The sequence below is a fragment of the Panthera leo genome, chromosome A3 (genome assembly GCF_018350215.1).
Source record: "Panthera leo isolate Ple1 chromosome A3, P.leo_Ple1_pat1.1, whole genome shotgun sequence".
Lineage (NCBI taxonomy): Eukaryota > Metazoa > Chordata > Mammalia > Carnivora > Felidae > Panthera > Panthera leo.
Window position 1 is genome coordinate 57,979,069 of NC_056681.1, and position 24,119 is coordinate 58,003,187.

At 42.5% G+C, this 24,119-nt stretch overlaps 1 protein-coding gene across 5 annotated transcripts in view; it reads right to left on the reverse strand.

Annotated features, from left to right (window-relative positions):
- Window positions 1–711: 711 nt before the first annotated feature.
- IL1R2 (interleukin 1 receptor type 2) overlaps window positions 712–24,119 on the reverse strand; it is a 33,768-nt gene continuing 10,360 nt past the window's right edge. For 3 of the 5 annotated variants that reach the window (XM_042931894.1, XM_042931896.1, XM_042931895.1), the window contains exons 2-9: window positions 17,552–17,676; window positions 16,470–16,734; window positions 10,827–11,007; window positions 8,130–8,304; window positions 5,933–5,995; window positions 4,755–4,890; window positions 3,036–3,178; window positions 712–899 (exon numbers count right to left, since the gene is read on the reverse strand). In XM_042931894.1, the coding sequence (XP_042787828.1) occupies window positions 760–899; window positions 3,036–3,178; window positions 4,755–4,890; window positions 5,933–5,995; window positions 8,130–8,304; window positions 10,827–11,007; window positions 16,470–16,734; window positions 17,552–17,676 (1,228 nt within the window). In that variant the 3' untranslated portion in view covers window positions 712–759. Of the gene's footprint in view, window positions 900–3,035; window positions 3,179–4,750; window positions 4,891–5,932; window positions 5,996–8,129; window positions 8,305–10,826; window positions 11,008–16,469; window positions 16,735–17,551; window positions 17,677–18,684; window positions 18,790–24,119 lie in introns of those variants that run through there. The other 2 variants (XM_042931893.1, XM_042931897.1) reach the window with 2 other exon arrangements.

Below are 24,119 nucleotides of genomic sequence, written 5' to 3' on the forward strand. Positions count from 1 at the left end.
TTCTACAATTTGATTTATTTAAATTTAATTTATCAATTCAACTGGGATTCTTTGGGAGGAGTAACATGATATAAAAGGGGTCCTAGTTTTGTTCTTTTTTTTTTCCAATGTGTAATGCAATCATCCCAATACCTTTCTTTCCTCCTTACTTTCAGAACCTTTGTTGTAAAGTTGAGTCTGTTTCTCAGTTCACTAATATGTCCTAATAACATGTATTTTTCTCACAGTCTACTCTATTTTAATTGCTACTTTTTGGCTAGTCCTTTTGAAAAAATTCAGCCATTCTTGCTGATTCTCCTTCTGTAGCATTTCTAAAGCACTCTTTCTGGTCTCAAAATGAAATTCCATCTTCCCCAAGACGCAGCCTACATCTTAACTATTTTTGTATCTATAACACCTTCCACGGAGCATAGCCAAGGCAGACTTCTAATACGCTTTTGTTAAATGACGAATGAATGAATTATAAAACTCACCTAGATGTTTTTGACTCTAATTCAGGCCTGGGGGCACCTCACTCTTTTAAACGGTCACAAGTGGCAGGGAGCTACTCACCCGCCCACATGCACACTTCCTCCTGTCATTCAGCTTCAGGATAAACATCACATTCTTTCTTTAGGGCTTCACCATAAACACAGCAGCTCTGTTAAACTGAGGAAGAGCACTATCTTCGAAAAGGTCAAGCCACTTCCATGAAAAAGGATATCGCTTGGATTTGAATTGTTTTATTGCCTTTATTTCACTCACGTAAGATTGAAAATCTTAAGGGCCAGTCTTTAACGTGGTCAAACCATATGTTTTTCCAGTTCTGTGTTTATACCGTCTGTGCATCCATATTCCCACCAAAACCAAGAAGACCAAGGAGAGGGGGGCCAGCGCAATCCCCCAGGAGAATGTGGCAGCTGTAGGAAGAACAGAGTCACATGGTGGGTGGATGGAACATTCTCTCACTGCCAGGGCAGGATAGTGCAGGGCAGGTTTACGGAGAAGACAAGAAGTGGGGTTTGTTTTTTCTAATAATAGTGCACTGATTTTTTAGAAAGCATGTCCCTTACATCAGGTCAAAGATATTTGAGAATGATATCTGTGGCATTAGGGAAACAAGGAAGGTAGAACAAAAATCCATTAAAGAGAAATAGCAGAGAGTGGGGTGACGGGTCACGGGTCCTTGTTCCGCCCGTTGAATAGCGTGCAATAAGATGGTATCTGTTTAGCGGCACCTGGGAGGCTTAGTCAGTGAAGCGTCCGACTTCGGCTCAGGTCATGAGCTCACAGTTTGTGAGTTCGAGCCCCCATGGGGCTCTGTGCTGACAGCTCAGAGCCTGGAGCCTGCTTGAGGTTCTGTGTCTCCCTCTCTCTCTTTCTCTCTCTGCCCCTTCCCCGCTCACGTGCTGTCTCTGTCTCTCAAAAATGAATGAACATTTTAAAAAAATAAAAAAAATTTTTAAAAGATGGTATCTGTTTAGGCCTCACCAGCCAACTATGACTTGGCCAGGGTACAGTCTGCCCCTTTCCAATGAGTGTGGCTGTCAGGAAGATTAAGTAAAGTAGCAAAGGAAGAGAAAACAAACTTCAAATAAAGGAGCCTTAGGTGTCAAGATTATTGCTTGGACCCAGCTATTTTACATTCTACTCCTTGGTATCCCTGTGTTATGAAAATAGAGAGAGTACAAATAAAAACATAACAAGTACACACAAGTACATAAGTGTTACTGGACTCGACGATGAAGCCAGAGCTCTACATTTTAAAGCTGTTTATCATAGTCTGTCTAGGCCTCCAGGAATCAACACAATCTCAGACCATTTCTCCAGATGATTCTTCTCTCTTAAAATCCCACAAGGTTTAGAAATGAGAAAAGCTTTAATTTTCCAAGCAGCCGCCCAGATGCACCTCTCAATGCTGGTGACAGGCTTTCGGCTATGCCTGCTGCCATGAGGCATGGCCAATCCTGCACAGGACATGCAGGGAGTGGGCTCACATTACAGAAATGTTTAAAGGGTCCCAGCTTCAGGACCAGACAAACCATAGGTTCCTTTGGGTCACAGTCTGAACCCCAGAAGTGAACTCTGCTTTCCGTGGGACGCTTCCTTTCCAAATCTCTACAACTACTGACCCTTTCATGGAAATGATCTAGAACAACGGTTCTCAAACTTGAGTATGAAAGGAGTACTGCCCAACTGCAGTCTTTTGCCTTACCCTGGGAGAAGCTGGGTAGATGTGGGGTGAGCCAAGGGTTTTGTGTTTCCAACTAGTGGCTTGAGACGTCCGGGGTGTTGTCATGCTCTGCCCTGAGGCTTAACCAAATCCTCAGCTTTTCAATTACAAGTCTGTCTGCAGCTGCCTTCCCAGCAAACACAGAGAATGTGGAGCGATTTCTTTGATTGCTACAGACTGCCCAGAAGGCATAATGAGACTGCAGCTGGAGATCACTTCCGGCTTGTCGGCTTGTCGCCTGTTGACCTCTCTGGATGCCAAGGGTCTCTGCACTACCTCTATTTCCCTTTCCCACTCAGTGCTTAAACACTGGGAAGAAATCAACTTGGTCAAAACGATAGCATGGGCTTTTCTTCTTTCTTAAAGGTCCATTAAATGGGCACTGGGTTGACTGGACTATAGTCTTGTGCTTTCTCTCCTCTCGACTGATGACTTTAACCCTGAAGCTGCCCTGAGCCCCACATATCTCTCAGCCCCCACCTCTCGGGGAAGGGAGTTTCTCAATTTCGGGATAAAGAATGTCCCACCCTGCCGCTAGAGGCGTCAGGAAGAAACAGGTGGTCTTGCTGATCCAGGGCAGAACCAGATGAGGACACAAGGATTTTTTTTTTTTAAGTTTATCACAGAACCACTTTGTCTTTTTTCCAAAAATCAGTTTGCTGTTTAAATTTTGATTTGAATATACTCTCCCAAAGCCAGCCTCCACCCGACAAAAAATAAATCAGAAAAAAATAAGAGATCTGCTTTCGGTGGCCTAAGCAATCACGTGGAAATCACTTTGTCTAGCAGCCACAGAACATCAAACACGCTGCTTGATACATACCTTCTTTGACCGTGGTACGTAGCATCTGAGTACTCAGTGTGTTGCGCACAACGCATTTAAAATCTGTGTTCAAATCCTCTCTTATGACTGGATCAAAAATCAGTGGCACTTCAATGTAGTTCTCGTTATTTTCCGAGTATTCCCTGAGGGAGGAAATAATCACTCAAACATGATGTATCAAATGCAAGTTCGTCTTTACAATGTAGACATCCAAACACTCTCAATGAGAAGGATCTATTGTGCTTAAATTGGTCTCAACTCATAAAGTCAAGGGCACTTGTCATTCATTATATTTGTTCCCTATCTGGGAGAATTTCTAAGCCTGTGCCTGAAGGTGAGAGTGACACTGAAGCTGTTGGGAGTGACACTAAAGATGTTGGTGCCTGTAACAGGACGCTTGTCACAAGGAGAACTTAACAGGAGCCAGTTTTGTTTGGATAATGGAAGAATCCATTTTTTAAGGCCATTGATGAACAAAGAGGCGGCAGTGGGAATAGAAATGTCTGGTTTGGGGAAACTTAACTGTAACACCAATAAATCATTTGCATATTGAGGAGGAGGGAGTTTCCAGGAATCCTGGCCTCCTTGGTGTTTCCTCCTCTCTGCTCCTTTGCCAGCTGTCATTCTGGAAACTCAAGTTGGGAGCAGAGAGCCGCAGATGGGCCAGGGAATGGCTCAAGTCAGCCATTCGTAGTGATGGTAATCTGAAGATGCTTCACTGCTACTGATGAGCATGAATAAAAACACCATGTATGTGGATCTACTAGGACTATCTTTTTTTTTCTCCTTGGGAGAAAATAGGCTCCTTTAAGTGAGTGGACAGTGTGAGTAAGCCCACATGAGGCATGTTAGCAATGCCAAGCTTTTCTCAACAACGACTGTGCAAGCAAGCAGCTGTGCTAACCACATATAATTCTGACCTGCTAAACTGCATCCAGAAAGGTATTTTTTGATAGGTCTTCCAAAAAAAAAAAAAAAGATAAAAAATTGGCAATTGAAAGTTCAGGCTAATTCAGAGTACCAAAACTACAGTTTTAAAAATCTTTGATAATTGGGGACATTGAATGGTCTCCTTCCTCAAACAAATGGTTCACACTTACAAGGTCTGACTGTTCGACTTTCAGAATGAGAAAACATATTCCAGAGAGTAATGCTTATGAACAGAATTCTTCCTTTCTTTTAGTATTAACCTTCCTTAGTGCCTGCGGCAGTCCCCTGTTCCTGGAGAAACAAAGGAGGCCCTTGGATACTGGGGCTAACCTTTAGTCTTTCGAGGGGTTTGTGAAAATGTTTGACACTCAGGTTGCCGAGTGCATAGTGGAAATGTATTAACTCCAAAGTTTTTTGGGTTCCTTTTTTTTTTTTTTTTGAAAACTGCAAAAATCGACACACAAATGTTTTTGAAAAAACTGCAAAAATCGACACACAAATGAAACAGCTAGAAAATGCAACATCGATGCCAAGTCAGCAGCAACTCAGCTCCTAGAGAAAGTTTGATTCTCAAGAGCAATTGGTAATGCTTAGCAAAACTCAGTGTATAAAATCCTAAAACTCCAACAGTTTAGAATCAAAAAGATTATTTTTAATGTAGAATGTGTGTCATTACGAATAGGTTCAGTATGACCTTGTCTCTAAAAGGAAGAGCAAAGCCCACACCAGTCCCCTAACAGCTATGCCTAGAAGATGCTTCTCAGCTGACAAAGATCTTCACACACTTACTGGCGCTGCCCCTCGGTTACGCGGCCTCCCTGGTACGCGCTCTCTATGCTGGTGGTGTTGGCCATCCACCACAGCATGGTGGTCGAATGTGTGCCAGCTCCCAGAAACACCTTACATGGGATTGTCAATCTTGACCCTGCATACAGCAAGACAGCACACATCATACGTCAGAACCCAGCCAGGAAACAGGGGTCACACCAGTCCTTGCGTCCATCAGCAAATCTGAGTGGTGGACCCTTCCCCATCTTTTCAAACACAGGCACAGGCCTGTCTGAACCCCAGCCTGACTTCAGTGTGGCTTTTGACCTTCATTGAGCCACCGGGATCCCTGAGCAGCTTTTCCTTCTGGAAAACAGGAGAAATGAGGCCCTCCTACACGGTCAATGCTGGCATCGAGTGGCATCCCGTTAGACATAGTGACGTTCAACAGTGAAGTGTGTGTGAGCCAGAGTGAAAAATGGAGACCCTGTCAGTCACTTTCCTCACCCCAGTCAACCAGCTAGCTATTTCGGCGACAAGAGACTGTCTCTTGGGGCCAGTAGTGGCAGGATCAGCCTCACTTTACAAATGGACTCTTACGGAGGGGCGCCTGGGTGGCTCAGTCGATTAAGCATCTGACTTCGGCTCAGGTCATGATCTCCCAGTTCACGGGTTCGAGCCCCACAGCGGGCTCTGTGCTGACAGCTCAGAGCCTGGAGCCTGCTTCGGATTCTGTGTCTCCCTCTCTCTGCCCCTCCCCTGCTTGTGCTCTCTCTCTCTCTCTCTCAAAAATAAATTAAAACATTACAAAAAAAATTTTTTTTAAATGGACTCTTATGGAAAAAGCTTAGCATCAGCCAAGTTTTGGTAAAGTGAATGATTTAAAATATACTACAGGTGCTGGCTACATGAGGGAATCATGCTGTTAATCCTCTCATACAGTTAAGAACTGTCACCAGAATGTTCGGATTTTTACATGTAGATTTTTGTAGGTACGGTTTTCATGTAACAAAATAGACATAATTTCAATCAATGCCACTTCTACCATCTCACAGAAGGAAATGTTCCCTCATATCTGTTATTTCTGCCTCTCACGCTGGGGTCCTGGGATCCCACCCAGGGGGGTCACAAGGGTCTGGGACACTGCGCTTAGGGACTGCAGGCACCCCTGTGGGTTACACGGTCCTTGCGGGCCTTACCCAGCGAAGCTAAGATGGTCTGGTGGGGGGAGATAATCACAGGAATTGTCTCCTCTTCTTTTTCTGAGAATGATAGGAGGAAAAAAAGATTCAATTAGGAAAGCCTTCATTTCGAGCTGAGAGTCAAGTTCCATTGTTTAGCTAATTAACAAAGTTCTCCTCGACAGTATGGCCAGCCATTGTAAGATTCGACCTTTGTCTAGCAAAGGAAACAGGCTCTCCACAAAAGTGAGCATCTCTGGCCAATGCCTTTCCCAGAAGAGATATTACTGGAAGAGGCCACACTTAAATACACATTCCACTAACAGATGTTCTTTGCTCTGTGATAAATAATTAACCATTCCCCTCCCTGGCTTCCTGAATAAATCCTTAATAGCAATGTTCACAATGTCCACAAGATAGGCTTTACCCCAACATCTATTTGCCCTAAAATATCTCCATCCTTTCCATTCCTGCCTCTGAAGAGTCACTCGAAAAAAATTTAAAAAGGCACAAGTATTTGGGAACCACCTGTTTATACTGTTAATCCCACACTGAGTGACAAAGAGCACAACCCAGCATTGGCTACTGTGTCTTGTTCATTGAAGACGTAAACTCTTTTGGGAAACAGAGGTGGACTTCTGAATAGCAACCCAACTTCCCAAGAGGAAGGTCTCCCAACCACTTGAAGAAACTGGGCACCTGAACTAGAGCAAAGAGTGTGACTGAGGGTGGGTGAAGGGCTTCCCATCTCCATAACTGCTCACTCCACCCTTACACCTTTCCTGCAGAGCCTCTTGAAATCCTAACATGAGTAAGCATTAGGTAGTCTCACAGCAGAGGACCAGATGGCTTCTTGACCATGACCAGGAGTCTCCCCCCAGCCCCCCAACAAACACACATAATCACATGCCTGCTGCACAGATGCTGGGGCAACAGAGAGGCGGTGAGAAAAGAGCCTCAGGGGCTAGATACCTCAGTGCTTCTCAAATCTGAAGGTACATCAGCATCCGTGGGCCGCATGTTAAACACAGATTGCTGTGCTCCCCCCACCACATCCCTGTTTCTAATTCAGTGGGTCTGGAGTGGAGATGAGAGTTTCCAAGTCTAGTGAGCATCCAAGTGCTGCTACTTCTGGCTGGCCCAGGACCACCCTTTGAGAACCTTTGAGAAACAGTGCGATCATAACACTGGGTAATATGAAGGTTGGTCGCCCCCTAGTGTTCATATGCAGTATCACATAAACAGGATAATTAGGAGCCCCTTCAAAATCCTGGGAAGTTTCCATGATTCCCTGTGGGGGAACAAGTTGTTGGTATGAATAAATCCTCATAAGACAGTAAAATAGTCTAGAGATTTCAGTTCATGACACGATTTTCTCTGTAGCAAAACTGAATCTCTGGATTCCCTGTGACAAAAAAAAAATGTCTTCTCCCTTCAATGACTAATTATTTAACCTTAATGTATTTTCAAAGCCCTCCAAAATGCCTTAAAAGACTCCAACTGTGTACTTGTTCAGTATATAACATAAAGAAAAGCAGCATACAGCATACTCTTCAGGGCAGAGTCCAGGACTTAAACACTTTTATGTTCCTTGCACCAAGCTTGATGTCCAGCATGTAGGAGGTGTGCAATAAATGTTGAACAATTTTAAATACTAATCAACACTGTTAACAACATTATTTTCAAGTAGAACTCATTTAAACCAATGAGAGCACTCACTATTTGAAATTCTAGTTTCAAGGGCCACGTGCCTTGGGGAAGAAAAAAAAAGGGGGGTGGCATTTTCCACTGGATATGCCAATGCACAGCCTTCTAACTGAAAAGTCCAATAAAATTCTAGTATCCAAGAATTATACCTAAAGTTATGGCAGCCATGTTCTGATCACTGGCCCTGGAGCACAAGCCTTCCAAAAGGGGTTTTCCAAAGAGACCTTCCAAGTGAACCACTGTTTGGCCCCATCTGCTGGTGTGTTTTAGCCTCACACTTGGAACCCTATCAACTACCCAGGGATTCAGCTTTCCTCATGAAAACACACTGCTTTCTATCTTTCAAAGGTTCACACCTGTCTTATTAGACTGATGCTTTAGGAGAACTGATAGGTCTCTCTTCCTTTCCTGCCAAAGACATTCAAGGAATTCCACGGGGAACCCTAATTTGTTCTTTGCATGCTTGCTATTGACAGGGTGGAAAAGTACCTCAATGGCAAGTACTCACTGTTGACACGTAGTTCAATATTCCTAGTCACGTTGTACTGCATGCCTTCGTGGGCGAATGTCATGGCACAGCTGTAATAACCCGCATCCTCCACAGACACATTATGTATGAGTAAGCGAGAGGTTCCCCTCACACTTAGAAACTTCTCATTGTCTTGATCCAAAAGGACAGAATCCTTAGGGGAAAATATTTTTCAAAGTTATACTATGTACTAATTTATATCTCAAAAGCTATATGAATAGTATCAGTATTAACAATTGATGTTGAATATGCAATCCAACAATTGCCCTGGTATTTACTTTACAAATGTACTTTAGGCATACTATTAACTGTACTTCTTAGCAGAGGGAATTTGTTAACATAGAAAACATAGTTGTAGGGTGCCTGGGTGGTTCAGTTGTTAAGTATCTGACTTCAGCTCAGGTCATGATCTCAGTTAGTGAGTTCCAGTCCCACATCGGTGGTCTCAAGCCCCATTTCTCTCTCTCTCTCTCTCTCTCTCTCTCTCTCTCTCTCTCTCTCTCTCTTTTTTTCCTCTGCCCCTCATGGGAATCTCTTTCTCTCTCTCCTTCTCTGCCTCTGCCCCTCAATCACTTGTGACTTGAAAAGTAATATTCAGAAGAAATGATATTGCAGTAATTACTTTAAAGATTGTTTCAATTTTAGGAGTCAATAAAGATGGGAGAAAATTTGTGAAAAAAAGAAAAACTAAATGTGAGAAATGAGGGCACACTTCCTATATGGGTGAGAGATTCTGTGGGTCTTACACAACAGAATCCTCAAGAGCAAGGCCTCCAATAACAGAAAAAAACTGAATGTGATTCAAAAAAACATCCTAATGAGCACACAGTGTTCTCAGGAACCTATCTTTCAAAACCATGATGATCGAAACCTTGCAATAGTCAAACATAACCTTGAGCTGTTTCAGACTCTTGCTCTGAATGGTAGCACAGACATAACTGGAAAGGTTTGTCAGCTAATCGCTCATAAAGTATTATTTTACAATCTATCTAACCAAAAAGAGATTTTATTGTTCCTAACAGGAGGAGCCAAACATGAAAAAGCCAAACAGGGCTCAGTACCCCCATTCCTCCAAGGCCTCTAAGCCCCCAGGGGTCCCCTGCATGGCAGTGGTATGTGGAGCCTGGCCTCCTGGGCTGGAGTTCTGGCTGCACCATCTACCAGCTGCATGACCTTGGACAAGTGCCTTACACTTCTGTATCTCCATTTCTTAATCTGTAAAATGGAGATATTAACAGTCCCTACTTTGTTAGTTTATGCCAGGGAATCCAGAATAGACTTCTACCCAGTTCAGGCTAAGTAACGATTAGCATTGATATCCTATACATATCTTGTAGCTATAATACCAGTCAACTGGTTGACCTATCCTCGATTACAGAATTAATTTGTATCAAATTGTATTTTTTCTATTTTTTTAATGTTAATTTATTTTGAGAGAGAGAGACAGAGAGTGCAACCAGGGAAGGGGCAGAGAGAGAGAGGGACAGAGAATCCCAAGCAGGCTCTGCACTGCTGGTGCAGAGCCAGACACGGGGCTCAATCCCACACCCTGCGAGATCGTGACCTGAGCCAAAATCAAGAGTTGGATGCTTAACCGACCGATCCACCCAGGTGGCCCTATATCAAATTTTAAACAAATAACTGTACTTTTCAGCATCAGTCTATGGTCTGTCTATATCAGGGATCAGCAAATTTTCCTGTAAAGGACCAGATAGTAAATATTTCAGGCCTACCTTCCACATGGCCTCTGTCCTCTGGTAAGTTTGGAGAGCTATTCAGCTCTGCCCTTGGAGTATGAGACCACAGACACAGAAAGTATGGCCATGTCCCAGTAAAACTCTATTTATTGACACTGAAATTTGAATTCTATGTCATTTTCATATATCATGAAATACTAGTCTTATTTTTTTTAACCGTTTAAGAAAGTGAAAACTGGGGGCACCTCGGTGGCTCAGTCAGTTGAGTGTCCAACTCTTGATTTCAGCTCAGGTCATGATCCCAGGGTCGTGGGATTCAGTTCCACATCAGGCTCCATGCTGAGCATGCTTAAGATTCCCTCTCTTGCTCCCTCTGCCTCTCTCCCTGCTCTCTCTCTCTTTCAAATAAAAGAAGAAAGAAACAAAGAAAGTAAAAACTATCCCCAGCAAATAAAAACAGGTGGCCACTCAATTTGGCCACTGGTTATAGCTATCATTTGCCCACACCTGGTCTACACAAGTGATCTGATGACAGTATTTATTCAATCAGGCAAGAAAACAAATTGTCTATATTTACTCCTTTAACACGAAAGTTAATTATCATGTGCTTTAAAAAAGCTTCATTAATATGTGTACACAGTTGTTAAATAAACAATGGGTTTTTTTTCCCATTGCTATAGACAAATGACAGTAAAAAGCTATTCTCTTCAACTGCCACTTACTCTGCATTCATTTTACATTCTGTCTTCTTAAATTCCTACTCTGAGGACCCTTGCCCCAGCCACATAAAGATGAACAGAACATATTAATCATTGCCCTTTTTAAACTAACTAGTTGAAAAAAAATCAGAAATATAAAAGTGAATGTGTTATCTTCAGAATGGGTATTTTATATCCTTCCTGTAGTTGGTAAGACACATTTTAATTAAATGGCAATTAAAAAAAAAATTTTTTTTAAATGGCAGTTTTTAAAGATGTACCTTGTACCACTGAATCTTCATGTCCATTTTGTTACGGATGAATTCACTCAGCTCAGGGCAAACTAAGGACCCAGAGGTTGACAACGTAAGAATTTGCGGGTATGATATGAAAGGCAGGGAAGCTTCTGTCTTCTCAAAAACCCTGAGCTCAGTGGACATTTCATCACAGTAAGATGTGTTTCTGATATAAAAGAGAAAAAAGGATAATAAATCACAAGGAAAAATAACAGTAAAGCTAAACGACATTAAGAATAATTTGGGGCGCCTGGGTGGCTCAGTTGTTGAGTGTCCGACTTCAGCTCAGGTCATGATCTCATGGTTCATGAGTTTGAGCCCCACAGTGGGCTCTGTGCTGACAGCTGGGAGCCTGAAGCCTGCTTTGGATTCTATGTCTCCCTCTCTCTGTCCATGCCCCACTTGTGCTCTGTCTCTCCCTCAAAAATAAAATAAAACATTAAAAAAAAAAAAAAAAACGAATTTCCCCAAACCCATTAAAATCTGTGTTCTGCAGTTTCTTGATTAGTATCACAATGCTTCTCTTCCTGATCTTTTTGAGTCCTTGAGAGACAAAACAACAAAAAAGTACCACATCATAACTATTGTAAAAAAAAATGATGACATGGTCTGCATTTTTCCCAAAGGACCCTCTCTGCAAGCCTGATTTCAACCCCATTGAGGGTCACTAAGAGATCCCCAAATACCCTTCAAACAGGCCTGAACCTTTCCAGGTTCTAGGGCGTCCCTGAGCACAGCCCCAACCCAATTCAACTTCCTAGTGCAGAAGGCCATATCCAAAAAGAGAGATTGTTTGCAAAAAGCCACCATTTACCTAGAATAAAGTTCCCTTTACTTCTCTTGGGAATTATCTATGAGCGTAAGTCGAATTTCAGAAAACTGCTGAGAACTTTGTGTAAGATCTATAAAATATTTTTGCAATACTGCATGGGGAAATGAACTTGGCAAGTTTGTTTTGTTTTTAATTTGGGTGGTATGTGTGTGTGTGTGTGTGTGTGTGTGTGTGTGTGTGTGTGTGTGTGTTCTTTTGGTTTTGTTTGTTTTTTGGTTGGCCTAACTCTAATCTCAGTATCATAATTCTATCAAGACCCTAGAGCTGGGGAAATGGCAGAGGCAAAACATTGATTGAAACATAGGAAAAAAATAGAAAAACATGAAAATACAATGGTCTCAGCTAAGCCCCTGGCTATCTAAGAAACACAACACCAACAGAGACCATGAAAATGTGTGCTGTATAAGGAAGAGGCAGGGGGGAGGGAACCTGTACAGCAAAAGAAAAAACAATCTATATCTGAAGAAGGAACAAAATGTAAAAAATGTATGTGAAAGAAGTAAGTGATAAAATCTTGCTACCTGAAAGTAAAAAGAATTAATTCAAATATATAGAGCCAATATCTGTATTATATTTCATGTCTGGTTTAAAAAAGGAAAAGAATGAACAAACATTTTAGGCACAAAGAAATTCAGGAAGTTAACTATCATCTTGAAAAATATATAATCTCATTGTAAGAAATGTAAATGAGGAGGGGCACCTGGGTGGCTCAGTCCGTTGAGCAACTGACTTGAGCTCAGGTCATGATCTCATGGTCTGTGAGTTCAAGCCCTGCATCAGGCTCTGTGCTGACAGCTCAAAGCCTGGAGCCTGCTTCAGATTCTGTGTCTCCCTCTCTCTCTGCTCCTCCCCTGTTCCCACGTTCTCTCTCTCCCAAAAATAAATAAACATTAAAAAAATTTTTTTGAATAAGAAAAAAGAAATGTAAACGAGGACAAGTCTAAAGAAGAGTGTACACCTGAAAAGAGTCATCCCAGCACCTGGAGGAGATACATGCCAGGCCCTGTGTTGGGTGCTCTCTATATATTATTTTATCTATTCTCCAACCTTATGAGGCAGAAATTATTATTATATCATTTTTAGATGAGGAAAATTAGGTATACAGAAATTAAGTACTTTCCTAAGGCTGTACAACAACTAAGAGGTCAAACCAAGGTTAGAAGCCTGGTAAGGCTTTGGGAAAACCCACAAATTAGGGCAGGATCTGTGGAAACCAAACTTACTACGCATATTGAGAGTTACAAATCTGTTCACATTTTTGATCTGGTAATTCCCCTTGGGCAAGACACTCCGTGAAAATGACGCAAAAGAAAGATGGGTGCGGAATGATTTGATCAACACTCACATTCTCCACATGGTGTTACATCCCCACAGCAAAGGGGTGGTGGTCATTAGTGTTGTTCACCAAATGTGTCCAATTCCCCCATCCTGAGCATACAGTGGAATTAACATGTCATGGCCCCACTGTGGGTAGGTGCAGTTATGTGACTCTTTCTAGTCAATGAGATATACGTGTGTCACTTCTACACCAAAGTTGTTTTTTTTTTTTTTTTTATGTGTATTTATTTTTGAGAGAGACAGGACAGAGCACAAGTTGGGAAGGGGCAGAGAAAGAGTTTGAGACACAGAATCCAAAGCAGGCTCCAGGCTCTGAGCTGCCCAATGCAGGGCTCGAACTCACAAACCACGAGATCATGACCTGAGTCAAAGTTGGACGCCAACCGAGCCACCCAGGTGTCCTTGCACCAAAGTTTTAATAGCAATCTCCTTCTGGTATGGCAGCCAACATTTGAGATAGTGACTGGCCCCTCAGTCTGGGTTCTCGATTGTCTCTGAACCCAACATGGGTTTGCTGGCTTGTTACATGTGTGATAAATAAGCATTTGTGGTTTTAAGCCACTGACTTGCCCACCCTGGTTGACAGAAAGGCCTTGTGGGTTCTGGATCAGAAGATTATAAAAATCACAGGAACAGGGCTGTTTCATGACCTGTGACTATAAATCCAAAGGGTATTATGGCAACTGCTGGTGATTCTCAATCCATTGGGAGCTCAATCTTAGAGCTGGAAGAGAGTTCTAGAGATCAGCCAGGTAGACTCTCTCACATGCTACACAACTTTGACCCACACTGAGATTTCTACCACCCCTCTCAATCTCAGATCTCTTCTTTTCTACAAGAATAGAAAATAAAATGAGTATGAGGTATAATTTTTTAAAACAACCATAAAAACAAACTTTAAAAGACAAACATGACTCAGCTGACATCTCCCTGATTTTTGCATAGTATCACTACAGGAGTCAATAAGCATTGCCTTCAGGAAAGAAAAGGCACTTTCGTGTATATATTGACCGTCTTCTACAGTGCTCCCTATAACTAGGTGCTTCACATGCTGTGATTTCATAGAACTCTCCCAACAACTCTCTTTACAGAGGAGAAAACTGAAACCCATAAATGCCAAGTAATAAGACCAACATCCTACCAGCTAGAAAGTGAGAGAGCTAGGATTCACACCCATACTATTCTAACCCCAATTCCGTTCTTTTTCTAATGCACTGTTAAGTTTTCCTAGTAGTGCTCCTTAGGAAAACATTAGAATTCTTTTACACTAAAAGGAAAGAAAAACTATGCATTGATAGCTATTGTAAAATCAAGCATCCACATTTCCCTGATATGGAAGTAAGATATTGTTTGTCTATTTCCTAGGCAGGATTCATTGACAGGATGATTCATTGACACACTGGACTATCACTCAGCCACAAAAAAAGAATGTAATCTTGCCATTTGCAACAACATAGATGGATCTGGATGGCATGATGCTAAGTGAGATAAATCAGACAGAGGAAGATAGATACCATATAATTTCACTCATAAGTGCAATTTAAGAAACCAATGAACGACAACAACAAAAGAAACAAACAAGACTCTTAAACACAGAGAACAAACTGGTGATTGTCAGAGGGGAGGTAGGTGGGGGAATGGATGAAATAGGTGAAGGTGATTAAAAGTACACTTATAGTGCTGAGCACTGAGAAATGTACAGAACTGCTGAATACTCTACACCTGAAACTAATATAACACTGCATTTTAATTATTTTTCCATTTTTAAAAGAAATTGAAAATAAGACAACAAAAAACTTTAAAAATTAAAACTAGGCAAAGGACTCGAACAGACATTTGGCCAATAAAGGACATGGGTATACGCTTAGCATAACTAATCATTAGGGAAATGCAAATCGAAAGCCCAATAATATAACACTTCACACCCAGTAGGATGGCTATTATTCCTCTCCAAAAGAAACAAACAAACAAACAAAAAAACAAACAAACCCCAGAAAATAATAAGTGCTAGTGAAGATGAGGAGAAACTGGAAGCCGTGTACATTGCTGGTGGGAATGTAAAATGGAGGAGGCACTGTGGCAAACAATGTGATGGTTTCTCAAAAAATTATTAAACATAGAATTACCATATGATCCACCAATTCTCTCCTGGGTATGTACCCAAAAGAATTCAAAGCAGGGACTCCAACAGATTTTTTTTTTTTTTTTTTGAGACAGAGCATGAGCAGGGGAGGGGCAGAGAGACAGGGAGACACAGAATCCAAAGCAGGCTCCAGGCTCTGAGCTGTCAGCACAGAGCCGGACATGGGGCTTGAACTCATGGACCGTGAGATCGTGACCTGAGCCGAAGTCGGACGCTTAACTGACTGAGCCACCCAGGCGCCCCACTCCAACAGATCTTTGTACACCTATGTTCAGACCAGCATCACTCACAACAGCCTAAAGGCAGAAGCACCATAATTACCAAAATATGGTATATTTATGCAATGGAATACTATCCCATTGAATAATGTTGAAAAGGAATGAAATTCTAATACACAATGCAGTATGGATGAACCTTGAAGACACTGTGCTGAGTGAGATAAGCCAGTCACAAAAGGACAAACACTGTAGGACTCCACTCATATGAGGTATTTAGAGCAATCAAACTCATAGAGACAAAAAGTAAGACGGGGGTTGCCAGGAGCTGGAGGGAAGAATGAGGAATTCGTGTTTAACAGGCTCAGAGTTTCAGTGTAGGACGATGAAGAATTCTGGAGATGAAGGATGCTGATGGTCGCGTAACAATGTGAATGTGCTTAACGCACGGAAGTGTACCCTCAAAAAGGGATAAGATGATAACTTTTATGCTATGCATATGTTACCACAACTTTAAAAAAAAGCAATAGGACAAAGAGGGAGGGGGGTAGACCCCACATCAGGAGATTTGGGTTCCAGTTTCAGCTCCACACCCACCACCTAGAAGCACTTCATAAGTGAGCTTGGTCCCCTCACACGTACAATAAGCAATTGGATTAATTCATTCCTACAGTCCCATCCAGTTTCTATATCAATTTCTTTTGTCCATGTAGATGCAGGCATGAACAAAACGGCCCAAGTCCCAGTCCTCCTGGGGTTTACATTCTTACAGGGTAAGCAAACATTAAATACGTGAACACACGTGTGTCAGGTAGGAAAACTACCAGCAGGGTAAAAAGAGAGAGTGTCAGGAATGCTGTTTTAGGTAAAGTGGCTAGGGAAGCCCTCTCTAAAGAGGTGACATTTGAGCAAAGACTTAAATGGAGAGAAAGAGCCATGAGGGTATCTGGGGAAAGCTCTCGGGTAGAGGTATTTCAGGAACAGTGAAGAGGACAAAAGGTAGATTCTCATTTTGAAATCCAGGTCAACACTGAAGAACCATGCAAAAGTCCATTCTGGAAGGAGCTCCACTCCATACCCTAGTCCTGGGGGGGCCTCACCTGACAGTGCAGAGGTAGGTGCCAGAGTCCTCTTGCAAGGCTGGCAAGATCCAGAGAGCACCATCCTGGACCCACATTCGTGTCTCTTCTTCCCCTGGAATCGTTCTAGCAGAATCATTTTTATGCCATGTCACATTGACGTGGGGGCTGACAGACTCCCACAACCAATACTGCACCTGGGGGCACTTCAGGACCACAGGCTCCCCTTCCACTTTGAAGTCAGTTTTGAAATGCTTGCCAAGAAACTGGCAGTTTCCTGCAGCCACTGAAGGACAGAGAGATCATAGTCAGGCTTTGGATCTAAAACCTCCTTGGATGGGCAGCTCTGAAGAAGCCGCGTGCCCCTAACAAGTGGCCTGCACCCCGGAGGCCCCATTAAACACTCCTGTTATAATGATTTCAAAACTCCCAAAAACAACTTTTGGGTTACTGTCAATTCCAATTTACATTTTGTGGGGAAAATTCAATCTGGTTCACATGGAGATGAAAAAATGATTAAAAAGTTGGGTCATATTTTTCACTTGTTGACTCCTTATCATTAAAAGTAGATTTGGGGGGAGCCTGGGTGGCTCAGTTGGTTAAGCATCCAACTTTGGCTCAGGTCATGATCTCATAGTTTGTGGATTCGAGCCCCGTGTCGGGCTCTGTGCTGACAGCTCAGAGCCTGGAGCCTGCTTCAGATTCTGTGTGTGTCTCTCTCTCTGCCCCTTCCCTGCTCATGCTCTGTCTCTCTCTATCTCTCAAAAATAAATAAACATTAAAAAATTAAAAATAAATAAAATTAAAAAATAAAAGTGGATTTTGGCTGAATTCAGATACAAAAAGAGCTTAGTTGTGACAGGACATGTGGTTAAAATCCAAAGGCACCTTTTCCTGAGGGCAAATACACCACCTTCTTGGCTCACTCTTTGGCAGGAATGACCTATGCCCAGAGCAAGCACAGTGCAACAGAGGAGATGGGCAGGAGGAAGCATCTGTCACAACTTGCCTTTTGAAAACAATAGACTTCACTAGATAAACAACTGCTTTCCCCCAGAGAAGCTTCAGGCAAGCCCTTTCCAGCTGAAAGATTCATTTCTCACCTGTGTGTTCCTCAGGCTGAACGGTGAAGGAATAAACGCAGATTATCAACACGTACAAGACAAACATTGTTTCCAGCAACTTCTGAAGGACACGGGAGGTGATCTCAGGTTCAGCACCCCCTAATCTGTAGGAGGAGACAGAGGGGTCACCAGGAGCCACACACACACCCAGAGAGAGAACACCTTGACGATGGTCCCAGCAGGAGGCTCTGAAGGCTTCACCTGAAGATGGAAATCTTTTTGCCCAGACTTTATAACCAAGAAAACACAAAAGTTTTGGATTTTCTCCTCAACAGCTATATTCACTGAGCATACCTAACATCAACTCCCCAGAGCACTAACAAGGTGCCTTGGAAGAGGTGTTCCATATCTTAAGTGTTTCTCTCTCCTGAAGTGTGCCTTAGTGCTCCCTGCTGCAAACCGAGATGCTCTTTCCTTGGTTGTGGCCACTGCCTAGGCTCTCTCCAACCTTCAGGTCTTTACTCAAAATCATTTTAGTGAGGTCTTCCCTGACCTTCCCGTGTAAAGCTGCACCACCCTTCTGTGAATGTTGCACATTTTCCTTTCCTGCTCTATTGCTGTCTGTGGCATTCATCATCAACCACGTTCCCTCCCTATAGAATGCAAGCTCATGTACTCAAAGACCCTATTTACAACTATATCCTTAAGTTCTACTTGTTGAATGAATGAGTGGCTTAATCACTAGAAGCCAAAAGGTCTTTATATTTTACTTGTTGGAGAACTCTTCCTTCTGTCTCTATGGATTAGCTCTTATTTTACATACAATTCTGACGTACCTGATGGATGCTATGTACCGCTAACTCTCTGGTCTAGAGCATCCCAGGAGGAAAAGCAAAATAAGTTACAAATAGTGAATAGCTTACACAAGTTCATAAAGTACTCCTCCCCACATACTTCCCCAAGACTGGAGCACCAGATGTCTCCATAATTCCCTGCAGTCCCTTTCACACCGTAGCGTAATGGTCTGTTGTATTAGCCAACCATTGCCACAACCATACTACCAACAATCCATCTCAAGACTGAAATGAATAAAACAAGCGCCATGGCGATCACGCCAATGGTGTAAAGCAATTCTATCTCACAGTCCGTGAATCAGATAGGGGTTGGCTGACCTAGATCGGGCTGTTAGGCTTGACTCCATGCTTCGGGTGGGATTTAAGTCTCCTCCATGTGTCTCTCATCTTCCTTGGACCTACAACCTCCTGGGAGATGATCTTCTGTGATGGCAAAAAAAGGACGCAATGTGGCAAGAGCACTCAAAGCCTTGCTCAGAACTAGCTTACTGCTGGTTTGCCCACATTCCATTGGCCAAAGCAAGTCATGTGGCCAAAGCTGCCATCACTGGGGTGGGGAGATTACGTCCACCTCTAGTGGGAGGAGCCTCAAGTTACACTGGAAATGGAAATACCTGGGAGCAATGATGACGTCTGCCACAACCGTGTCTTGTTGGCTCCCCTGGGTGGGGACAGTCTTGAGAACCGAGGCATGGTCTAATTCACAGCCCTCAAGGCCTATAAAATACCCAGTCCCAGAGAGTACCGGAGATTATTTGTGCTCAAAAGCCTAGCAGGAAATTGGGAGTGATGAGTGAATCCAGGAAAAAAAAAAAAAAAAAAAAAATTCCCTATCACCATCCCTTCCCCATTTCCTTAAAGTTTAACTTGTTCCCTGTCCCTGGAACAGATACCATTCTGAATGTCTCACAGTAAACCCAGATGGACCTTAAGTGGCCAGGGCAGGATTGGCAAACTGAGGAAGTACACTTGCATGCTAGTAACCCTCCCTCATCCGAAGGCACGGGTTCAGAGTTGCAGTCTGAACTCCCCCTTGAGTGACGAGGAACTGGAATGGGCAGTGAAATGACCTGAGATCTTCCCCTTAGCTGTGTGTCTACCCCAGGGCTGTTTCCCCTAAGCTCTTCCTGCTTCTGCGTGGTCCTATCCTTCACCTATTTCTGAAACACAAATGTTTCCTGTGACTTTAACCACTAACCCCAGCCTCAGGTTAACCAGGCAACTTGATTAGCATAAGAGTCACAACAACATTGACCAAGTTGCTTTGCCCTCTTTGCACACACATTAGCTTCTCGCATCCCCAACTGTACTGGTCCCAGCCAGATTCACTGGTTCTCTAGAGAGGCTTTGAAAAAAGAGGGAGTCAAATACACATGCATAACCAATACCACATATCCAAATAAGTGGATGAAGTCAAAGATGGTGACACGGGGACTGAAAAAATAGTGAGCTACTGAGCTAAACACTGAGAAAATAAGTTTTGCCATTTTACCCCCATGATGTGAATCTCATGATTCACATCAATTTGACAGATCGTATAATACAAGAGATTAAGGAGGTTATATAGCTTGACCAATATCTCACAACTAGTAAGCAGGAATTGAAGTTTAAACCCAAGACTACTGATTCCAAAGCCCTTACTCTTCAAAAATATAGTATTTATGACAGATGCTGCTAGCTTCCTCCTCTAAGATCTGTCCTCCCTGCTTTGCCAATTATAGAACCCCTGACTCTTAGTGTGACACATTACTATCCCACACAAAGTCTATATTTCCCATCCTCCCTTGCAATTAGGAGTGGCCTAGTGACAGAATTTGGGTCAATGAATGTAGGTGGAAATGTATGCTCCTCCTGGGAAGTCGACTTAAAAGCCTCCTCAAAAGACTTAAAAGTCTCCACTGGTCTTCCTTCCTGCTAGCTCAGTATGGATATGGTGGGTGGATTACAGCCACCATATTGGGTCACAAGGTGCAGACCACTTGCAGACAGTGCTGGGATAAGACAGGAACATGAGTCCTTCAGTGGTTTCATGGGGCTCCCACCCTAGACTACCTTTTTTTTTAATATGTTTAGGCTTCCTGCCATACATTGGCAAACTGAATCCCAATATGCAAACTTTTCAAACTTTATAAAAAGAACACCGGGGGAAGGAGCCCTGACAGGTCAGGTGTTGTGTTCTCACTGGTCCTCTTTCTGATACTCAACTGTTTCAAACAGTTTCTGCTGACTGACTCTTTAAGAAGTCACTTTAACTCAGCTTCCTGGCTGGTTCAGTCGGTAAAGCAAAAACTCTTGCTCTTAGAGTTATGAGTTCAAGCCCCACGCTAGGTGTAGAATTTACTTAAAAGAAAAAACTTATTTTATGGGGTTCCTGGGGCTCAGTGGGTTAAGTATCCAGCTTTTGATTTTAGCTCAGGTCACAATCTCACAGTTTGTGAGATCGAGCCCCATAACGGGCTCCGTTCTGAGCATGGAGCCTGCTTGGGATTCTCTTTCTCCCTCTCTCTGCCCCTTCCCCATTTGTGCATTCACGCACCCTCTCAAAATAAATAAATAAACTTAAAAAAAAATAGAAGTAATTCAACTCAAAGGCAGGAGGAGCTGAGCAGCCTCCCTTTGGATGAGAGCACCTCCCAGGACACAGGTGCAGGCTTAGTCTTGAGTTATGTGGTTTGTAACCACGTTTAAAATTACTTTGACACCAAAGAGTCAGACTGTGTCCATCCAGGGGGAGTTATCAGCTGAGGCTTCACAGAGCTACAGAGCTGGAAGGGTCTTAGGGAAATCTAGTCGTTTCACTTTCTTTTTCACATGTTGAAAGTGATTTGGACATTAACCTTCTTCTCAAAATCGCATGTCTGGTCAGGGTGAGAAGTAGAGATATTTCAACAAGGACCCTGTTCCAGTGGCATGAAACCCTAAAATGTTGTACTCCCCATCCCCTCTCACCCACCCACCCCCCTTCCAGGGCCCCCTCAGCCAAAGGAATTAATTGCCTTGGTTTCCCTCTGAAGACTTTGGCAAAAAACAACTGCTTTACTGTGACCTCTTCAGGAAGTGGCTTCAGACAACTAAACCACAAACATGCAGTAGTGATCATTTTTAATAATCAAAACCTCAGGAAAAGGCTGGAACCAAAATTGCCCTAGCGTGGGAAATAGTAAGTCTTTGGCAGGCCTAAAGGAAAAAGAATTTGTTCTGCAGAGGTGTGCAGCAAAACATTCCTCTCCTGCCCTACTTTCTTTCAACATGTCTTTAAATTACAGACAATTTGACATTTCTTGAATCCGAGTTGACCTTCTTACTGGAAGAAAGAAATTTTAAAGGCAACTGATTCCAAGAATTTGAATGACAATTTTTTTTTCCACACAACTATGTTTCACTACACCCAGTGTACGAAAACCGAAGAATAAGATGGAAAGCAGGGCCAGGAATAAGAAAATGACCAACAATTTGTGGAAAGTTCAAGGAAGGAGAAAGGACACAGTACGGTGGAAAAAGCTGGTGGCCCCGCACTGAGCCTAGCACCCCGCTTACCGCCTTTGATCCCTGGTGTCAGCCTCCTGCTCATGGATGGTACACATAGCCTAAGAGTATGTAGCTGTTTGCTTCACCTTTTAATTTAATTTTGAAAATCCCAACAGACTAAAAAAGTGAGGATGGCATAACACCAGTATGTATTTCACGAGACTCACCAATTATTAACATTTTGCTTTATTCTCATTCTCTCTCTGTCTCCTTCCCTATATATACACACACATATATGTGTGTATATATACATATATAAAGCATGTATATACATACGCATATATATACATATATACATACACACACATATATACATACACACATATATACATATATACACATATATACATATACACACATACGCACACACACATATATACACATATAATATACACACATATATACACGCATGTGTACATATATACACATGTATACATATACATATATACACATATGTGTATACACATACATATGCATATACTTACACATATACATACACATACACATATACATATTGTTCCCCTAAACACTGGAAAATTACAGACATCTCAAACTTCACCCCTAAATACTTTAGAATGCATATAGGAACACATGTTTTAGCAGATTGAGAACAAATAAGCAAATAAATGATAGCTCCAGAGATCAATCTTCAGGCATTTAAAAGGATTAAACATGTTACCCTCTAGTATATTTTAATATATCTCTTAATTCACTGAAAAGATTAAACTTTATTTCTATCTTCACCTTGTTCCGGAAAGATTTTAGGCAGCTGCCAATCTCTGAGTCAGGCAGTACAGTCACCCAAAAAAGTAAAACAAAGATGACAGATCTTGAATATTAATGAAGTCAAAGAGTTATCAGGCCCTACTCATACTATTTAGCCACCTCCAGTTTAAAGTAAATTCCTAAAAACTGACACATGTTGTTGCAGGCATGTGGTATGAAACCTTTTGACACCCAAAGGAAAATAAATATTTGCATCAATGTTAAGCTTGGAAATTTTTAAAATTTAAAGCCGAAGCAAAATAAGAAGTATTTTGAACTAAGTCTCTGGAAAGCACAGGATGTTAAGAGCTTAGGGAATAAGAAGATTCTTTAGTTTCAGATGCAGAGAAATACATGATCAGTTTTGAGGCAGCTTTTTTTTTCTTTTTAGTATACTGGCTTAAAGCAGAACCCTTGATGGGTTGTCTACAGAAAGGAGAGAAACTAGTTTCCCCACCACACCACACTCCCCCCACCCAACCCCAGAATTCAGGGAACTCAGTGCAGCATGGTGGGACAATTTCTGGTCTGCATGGCCATGTCAGAATGAGAGCACCTCAATGTCCTTGACTCCAGTGGGGTCTGGGGAGATGGAAATGCTTACTGGAAGCCATGGCACAGGAAGACCCATCTTTGGGCCATGATGGGCTGAATCTCAAAGGGAAAACTTAGAGAAGCTAAGACTTGGCTCCACCAAGGGCTACATGCCTTCTTTATGTTTTACTTTCTGAAACCACTCTTTTTTCATCAAACCTTTTGAGCTTGGTCAACTGCCCCAACCAAGAACCATTGACAAAGAGGTTTAACAAATCAACCCAACTCATCTCCCCACTCATTTGAATCCTCTGTTCACACTTTGCATTCCCAGTAAGCCTGAGTCATTCAGAGCCCCCAGCAAGCTGGACCATCAACCAAGACACTTCCTTCACCTTCTTCCTGCATCAGGCCCTCTTACAGGCTAGCCCCTGACAAGACCCACCCTTCCAGCTCAGAATAATTGCCATCCTCCTAGAATATGACTGATGTGGAGTGGAAGCTCCACCCATGAGGCCCTCAGCACCCACAGTATGAATCCACCAGGCTTCACATTCTCCTAACCTGATATTTGTGTGAGAGGAATTTTCTGCTCTGAAAAATTCCAGAGGGCTAACTAAACTCATGAGTCTGGTAGAGTGCATCATCCCCATTATAAACATGAAGCAATGGAAATAGACTCAGATACATTAAGTAACTTACCCAAGGCCACAGAGCTAATGGAATGATAAAGTGGAATGTAATCCTGAGTCAACACAATCCTTAGCCTTGGTATTCATCCTCTGCTCTATAGAAGCACCAGAACCTGGAGCTAGAGGGGGCTCTAGAAGCCATAAAGTTCAGCAGCCCAAACAGTCTTTCCAAACCCAGCATCCTCCATAGATTGCCAACTTTACCCCTCATTAGATGGACACTTCCAGTCTTGG